Consider the following 7,685-nt stretch of genomic DNA (forward strand, 5'->3'; position numbering starts at 1 on the left):
TTTGATGATTTTGCTTACTGTTTGTTTGATTTCTATTATTGCTTCTTCGATTGTTTCTCTTTAGAAAACAATGCTTCGAGTTTTTTTTTTTTCCAGATTTTAGCTTAAGCTCTTTCGAGTCGAGAGAATCTAAAACAATATCAAGAGTCAAGGTTTCTCTTCCGTATTTGATAGCTACCTTCATTTCCTTATATTTTTTAGGTACGAAGTTAGAAGAATCATTGCATGATTCTCACCTGATATTTTTTCCCCTCTATCTACTACTACTAAGCAGATCTCATTAAATTCATCAATATTCTTTTCAAGATCTTTAACTAGATCCATTTTGTATTCAAACAATTTTTCTTTCAAATAGATCTTATTAGTTATCGATTTTGACATATACATTTCATCTAATTTCTTCCATAGGTTAGAGACATTATCAATATCAACAACTTTTCTCGAAACGCTATCAGAGAGATAGAATAACAATGCTATATGTTATTTCATACATCTCAGCGTTTTTATCTTCAATCATAGTAGTAGATAACTTACTTGGATCGAGGAGTGCTTTCGCAACCTTTTGTTGGACGAGAAGAGCTTTCATCTTTCGCTTCAACAAACTGAAATCTCCGCTTTCATCGAATTTATCTATCTCAAATTTCACCACCATCTTGAGCAGCTTCAATCCTCAGAGGATCAGACACAATCGAAAGAAAAGTCAATAATAAATTAAAATTGAGGACTAATTTTAAGATTCATTGAAAATATAATTATTAAATTTAAACAAATAGAAATATATGGGTTAAAATTAAACCAATTTTAAAATATAACAACTAAAATGATATCTCAAGTGAGATGTTTATATATTACCTTTTTGCCGTGACATTGTTTTCCCATAAATTCCACCGTGGACGCACGTGGCATTTGTTTGGATATTGCATCAGCCCCACCCTTCTTCTTTTATCTTCTTCTTCCCCACTCCTTTAAATTTAGCTTTCGACCTCAAATAATTCATTTTATTCATCTCTTTCCCTTTCACTGTAAACTTGGGTATCAGTTAGTTTTTGTTCTTATCGAACAGCCATTTTATCTCTTTTTTCAGAACAATACTCAACACACACTATTTCCTTTTCTGCAAAAATCGCCTAAGATATTTGTATTGATTTATCTTTATTGATGCTCAGACGGCAAGATTTTTGGGTTTGAAGATGCATTTTGCGACATGGAAAAGTGGGTTTGGAGAGCTGAGGCCTTTGATTCACTTGTTATTGCCTTTATGTGTTCATTGGATTGCTGAAGAAATGACTGTTTCTGTTCTTGTTGATGTTATCACTAATGCTCTTTGTCCTGGAAACCCCACTTGCCCTCAAGCTATTTACTTCAATGGAACTGAGCAAACGGTAGGTTTTTTATTTTTTTATTTTTGCATCTGTTTTGATACTTGGGCTGTTGAATTTTTTTCTGTTTCTGCTTCTCTGTTCTTGTTTATGATGTTTTTAGTTTATTTTCTGTGTTCAATTCTGTAATTATGGGTATTTCTGATGTTTTTAGTTTGTTGAAAAATACTTTTAGTTTATAAGAAAGTAACAATTTAGTCAATGGAATTTGTTTTGTAATAATTTAGTTCTTCTACTTTTAAATTTGTAATAATTTAGTTTCTAAAATAAATTTTTTTATCAAAATTAGATCTCCATTTTCTTTTATTTAATGAGGACTTTGTATTTTTGTAAAAATATTGAATATCTAATTAGTTTATTAGTTTATTCATAAAGAATTTTCATTAGACTAAGTTGTTGTCTTTACAAATTTTAAAGTACAAAAGCTAAATTGTTACGTAATAAAGTTCAAAGACTAAATTATTACAAAATTAGAATTAAAGAGACTAACTCGTTACAAACCTCCATCATTGTTTGAGCCACTGTTTTAGAGCAAACTAAGCCAGCAAACCATTTGCTTCCATTTTTACACCAAAGTCAAAAAGTTTGTTTTTCAGTGATGCTGCATGCTTCTCCCATTTTTTCTTTTCCAAGTTTGTAAATAATTTTGGTCCATTTGATAACTTTTTTGGTTTTGGTTTTTAGTTTTTGAAAATTAAGCCTATAAATATCCCTTGTACCTTTAAATTTCTTGTTTTTTTTATCTACTTTATAACAATGTTTTAAAAAATCAGACTAAAATTTTGAAAACTAAAAAAAAGTAGTTTTTAAAAATTTGTTTTTGTTTTTGGAATTCGCTAAGAATACAAATCTTTTACTTTAGACTTAATTTTCAAAAATCAAAAATAAAAAACTAAATGGTTATCAAACGGCTTGTTAATTTTTTGTTTTCATTTTTGACTACTCGCTTTGCCATTTCTATTTCCTTCCCAGTATTTCATGAGAAAAACAAGGTTTAGTACATTCACAATATCACCGTTCAGGAATCATCAAGATCACTAAACCAGACTGATGCTTTTGTACTCTTTGAATGGACCCACAAATATTTCTTTCAATAAAGAAGAACCTAATAAATTTTGTGGCCAATATTTCTCCATTTTTTAGTGGAAACTTTAGTTACATTGGCAATGAATAATTCTATATTAGTAAAATACTATTCCATTGGTTTGGCCATACTTAAATTCTTTTTTGCAACAGTTACACATTCAACTGTTCTGACTTAACTATACTTGTTGATTTTAACTAGTTTTTTAATCCCTCTCTGTTCCTATCTTCAAGACTTAGAAAGAAAAATGCACTAGATTATCCATATCCTAATGCCGTAGAACTGATAATGAGGTTTAAAAAAATAATGTTGTTTTAGCTTTCTCTTTTGAATTACAGGTTGTTGGAATTTTCAAAATGGTAGTTCTTCCACTGCTTGGTCAGCTTGCGGACGAGTATGGTCGAAAACCTTTACTACTACTAACAGTATCAACTAGCATATTTCCTTTTGGTATGTTTCTAATTGCTGTATCTAATCTGAAAAGCAGATGCATTATTCTTTTTTTTTTCCTTTCCAAATTTTGAAGTTTTGTTTATGCATTTTGGTTTCAGCATTGCTTGTTTGGGATCAATCCAAGGGTTTTATATATGCTTACTATGTGCTTCGTGCAATATCAAAGATACTGAGTCAAGGCAGCATATTCTTCATTTCTGTTGCATATGCCGTAAGGATAATTTTATATCAAAATTATTATTGTAATACTGTTTAATTGGATTCTAATTTTTATTATTTTGTTGGATAAAGAAATACAATAATGTCAACTTAAGCATAGCTCGACAGTGAAGATATTTTACTCATCCAACTAAGGTCGGAGGTTATCCATCCACACTTTTTGTACTTAAAGAAAGAAATACAATAACTTGAATCTCCCTTTCTTTATAAGCAATTTCTTTGCTCAATACTGATGGGCCACTCCAATACTACTTTTAGATCTTAAACAAACACAAAGGTTTTGGAAACTATTCTTAAAATTTACAATGTTTTAGAAAAAAGATTTGTAGTAAACAAGCTCAAATTTTAGAAACAGAAAACCAGAACAAAATCTGTTTGAAATGCAATTAGTCATGGTCTTAACCTGAAGTTTTGGAAGAAAAATTTAAGATCAATCAGTCTTTTAAAGCTTTTCCATCTTATAGGCGGATCTTGTACAAGAAAGTAGGAGAGCTGCAGTATTTGGTTGGATCACTGGCCTTTGTTCTGCTTCCCATGTTATTGGGAATATGCTAGCACGGTTTCTTCCCGAAAAGTACATTTTTGTGGTACTAACTGCACCTCTGTTCATATTTAACTCTCATAATTTCATTTTCCATTTATCACATCAGGAATTCACTTCTCTGTTCAGGTCTCAATAGTTCTTCTGATCTTTTGTCCTATCTACATGTATTTCTTCCTGCACGAAACGGTAAAACCAGTGCCAAGGAGTGATGAACAACTCAATTGCTTATCAAGGATGATCAATGTTCTCAATAGACGATTCAGAACTATGAGAGATGCAGCCGAAATAGTCATCAACAAGTACTTTCTTTCTAGTTTATTTATTTTTCTGTCACGTTTGCAAAGTTTCATGGACTCTATTTTCTATTCAAAGTTCCTTCATGTCCATTGTTGAAGAGCTCCATTCTGTTTTGCAGTCCAACACTTAGGAGCATAACTTATGTTTCTTTCTTCCAAGAGTTGGGAATGACAGGCATCACTAGCGTCCTAATGGTAAGTTTTAATCAAGTAAATTTTATTATCCATAAAAAATATGTAGTTCATTGAATTGCAAAAGTGAGATGCTTAGCAATGGAATTGGACTTTAATCTTTAGCTACTAATTTAAAAGTTCTGCAGTTCTATTTGAAGGCAGTTTTTGGATTTGATAAAAACCAAAACTCAGAAATCTTGATGCTCGTCGGTATAGGTTCGATTTTCACTCAGGTAAACTCCTTTCCGGCCCCTCCTTCTGTAATAAACTCAATCAAATCCAATTACTCATAGAACAAACTAATATACAACAAATACAAATATAGCATCAGTCTGATTCCCCATAGATTTCTCCAACGAATATTGTCGCCCTCATATCAGTTAGATTGGTCAATTCAATGCTTAATGAAAGAAAACTGTTCAAATTTGCTTCCAGATGTTGGTGCTACCACTTATAAATCCACTGATTGGGGAGGAAGCTATATTATGCTTGGCAATACTTGCATCAGTAGCTTATGTGAGTCATTTCATCTTGCATTTTTAACCTCCCTTTCTGTTAAATTTCTCCTGTTAGCTCCATCCTCAAGAAAATGAAGTAAAAAGAGGGATTGAGAAGCTTCTGAAGAAAAATAATTCAATCCTAAAGTTTCTTCTTTTGTTTTGGCTGTACAGGCATTGTTCTATGGCTTGGCATGGGCAGCTTGGGTATGCATCATATTCTATATGAACTTTAGAACTCAAACAAATTACTTAACTTTGCTTTACTAAAGTAGTGCGATATCTTTTGAGTCTTTGAAATTGGTAATAGATGTTTTTGCCCTCTCTCAGGTAGCATTCTTGGCTGCTTCATTTAAAGTCGTATATGTTTTAGCAAGACCTGCAGTAAGTATCAAAGGAAAAAAATTGAATTCTTGCAATCATTTTGTAATAACATCAATCGACTTACATGTTCATTCCCATTGTCATACAGATTTATGCAATTGTCTCCAAAGCTTCGAGCTCAAGCAATCAGGTTGGCAAAGTTGTCCATTCTATTGTCATATCTGAATACTCTATCTGTATGAAAAAGAGATCTAAAGGCCAGTTTGATAACTTTCTGTCTTTGGTTTCTTTTTCTTATTTTCCGTTCCTTTAGAAACACAAGTGTTTGATGGTTGTTTCATTTTTTTTTTTTTTTTTTTTTTAATAAACATTCCCAAAATTTTGTTGATTTTGGAAACAACAAGGTCCCATATGGTTTTTTTAGTTTTTGAAAATTAATCCTACAAACATTCTATCTACCTCAAGAAAAAAGTGGTTTTTGTTTTTAAATTTGACTAACAATTCAACTCTTTTACTTAAAAAATATGAAAACTATTGTAAAAAATCGAGATGAAATAAACTTGATTTTCAAAAACTAAAAACTAAAAACTAAATGGTTATCAAACAGGTCCAAGATACTTTTCTTTTTTCAGTTTTGAATTAAAGACCATTGAAGACTTCCCCATTTCTCCTCTCTCTAATGAAAACTTCATCTGGAGAACAGGAAATAAGAAAGGATAATGAAACATTTCTTTTTATTTTCTTTTTTTATTCTTTTTTATGTTGTAAAAATGTACAAAGAACAAAGAAATCGGAAACATTACTCTTTCTCAAAAAAAAAAAAAAAAAAAAAAGGAGGGAACAGAAAATGAAAAATAAGAAACAAGAAACAAAACGCTGTGAAATGGCCTTAATAACCTTCCATTGTTGGTAGGAATACAAAGAAAAAGGAGGTTTTGGCAATTGGTGCTGATTGGTGTTGATTGTGTTAACTTACTGATGACAGGGGAAGGCCCAAGGATTTGTTGCTGGCGTGGAGTCAATAGCAAGTTTATTGTCACCACTTGCGATGAGTCCCTTAACCTGTGAGTTGCTTTCATTCATTGCTCCTCTTTTCACTACTTGTTGGAATTGTAACTGATCGTTCAATTATTTTTGCTTACTGATTTTTTTTCCCTTTTTCTGTTCTGATATTTCAGCATGGTTCATTTCTAGTGATGCCCCTTTTGATTGTAAAGGCTTTAGCATTGTTTGTGCCTCCATATGCTTGGTAAAACACCTCTCTCTCTCTCTTAAGCATGTTAAAAGTAACTTGATTAACCCAATCTAACCCTACAATTAGGGTTCGGATTAATCAAGTTATTTAGTCCTCACCTTTATTTTGTTCTCAACTGACTAAAAGCATGGTTTTAAGTATATGCACTAGCATGTTAATATGAGCATGATTTTAAGTCATATAAGTTAGAGGCAAGCATTTGATGAGTGAATATTAATTGGATAAGTAATAAAACTAGGATCCAAATAATTTTTTTGTTCCAAGTTTGGAACCAAAATAGATCTTTTGAAAATTTATGAAACAAACTAAAATAGTTCAAGGATCAAAATGGACATAATGAAAGTTACAAACTAAATGTGAAACAAGTTTGAAAGCTCTAGCAAAGCGATCAAGATGATATTTAAACATAATATTCATTTATGTTGAATCAAATCAACCCGAACATTTTATGGTAGGGAGTGATGTGGGTTTTGGTGTTGCACAGGTGATATCTTTGTGGCATGGTTGTTGCCTACTGAAGGCCAAAGGACGTGAAAACGAGGAGGATGACATTGAGGAACCACTTTTGAACGATGCTTAAATGTTTATTGATATAACAATAAATAGCTTTATACCAACAAATTGGAGAATATTAATTCTCTGTTATATTAATTTTTATGTAAATAATAGAAACATCCTCAAATTTAAATATCATTCGTTGCTCGGTCTTGGAATTATTTGTTGTGATTCTGGCAGGAGTAAGATTATCACTGAAACTCGGTTTTTTCAAAATTATTGTTGAATCAGATTGCTCGGAAGCAATCAATCTATGGAACGGCTTTAAAAAAAATTGTGTGTGAAGTTCATTGTTTGATTGTGGAAATTTGGGAAGTGATAAAGTTCTTTGAGAAAATAAAATTAGACTATGATTGGACTATGGGTCAAAAAAGGTATAATAAAATTGGTCTATAATGATCAATGATCATGACAAATTTGGTTTTAGGATAAATAGTCACAATTTTATCTTGGTATGTTAGAAAAATCAAATAAAACCTTTCAATAAAAAAAGTGAAGTGTATATATAGATTTAATCAATGGTCTTTATATTAGTGAGTTTTTTTCCCTCCTCTTTTTTATTATATAAAAGGAATTAAACCTCTAATTTCAAGGTTTATAATACGTTCTTTATACTAGTTGAACTATAATCATCTAGACTCATATTTTAGTTAGTTAAAACATTATAATATCGATTAAAAGTTTAATATTTGAATTATACTCAAATTATTTTTTAAATCTTAGAAACACCTACATGTTTATTTAATGTCCCATTAAATATTAACATCATAATGGTTTGATTGAGAATTTTTAGTCCAATATACTAAAAAAGGGTATAGGATTCAAATCACAATCTCGTTAGTCGCTAATACATATTATATACAAGTTGAACTTTATTCGTAAATGTGTCTATGTATTTATTAAAA

General features: G+C 30.9%; 1 protein-coding gene across 2 annotated transcripts; it reads left to right on the forward strand.

The window, feature by feature from the left end:
• Nucleotides 1-908: 908 nt before the first annotated feature.
• On the forward strand, nt 909-6,943 carry LOC120075091 (hippocampus abundant transcript-like protein 1). Of its 2 annotated transcripts, XM_039028255.1 has the most exons (15): nt 909-1,032; nt 1,167-1,382; nt 2,802-2,913; nt 3,015-3,127; nt 3,600-3,722; nt 3,806-3,978; nt 4,095-4,170; nt 4,296-4,382; nt 4,585-4,665; nt 4,821-4,853; nt 4,977-5,030; nt 5,119-5,160; nt 5,956-6,034; nt 6,149-6,219; nt 6,710-6,943. In XM_039028255.1, the coding sequence occupies exons 2-15, from the start codon at nt 1,191-1,193 to the stop codon at nt 6,803-6,805; spliced, it is 1,332 nt and encodes a 443-aa protein (XP_038884183.1). In that variant the 5' UTR covers nt 909-1,032; nt 1,167-1,190; the 3' UTR covers nt 6,806-6,943. The 2 variants fall into 2 exon arrangements, with proteins under 2 accessions (XP_038884183.1, XP_038884182.1); XM_039028254.1 differs by having other exon boundaries at nt 1,000-1,382.
• The last annotated feature ends 742 nt before the right edge of the window (nt 6,944-7,685 follow it).

Source organism: Benincasa hispida, chromosome 4 (assembly GCF_009727055.1).
Source record: "Benincasa hispida cultivar B227 chromosome 4, ASM972705v1, whole genome shotgun sequence".
NCBI classification, from domain to species: Eukaryota; Viridiplantae; Streptophyta; class Magnoliopsida; order Cucurbitales; family Cucurbitaceae; genus Benincasa; species Benincasa hispida.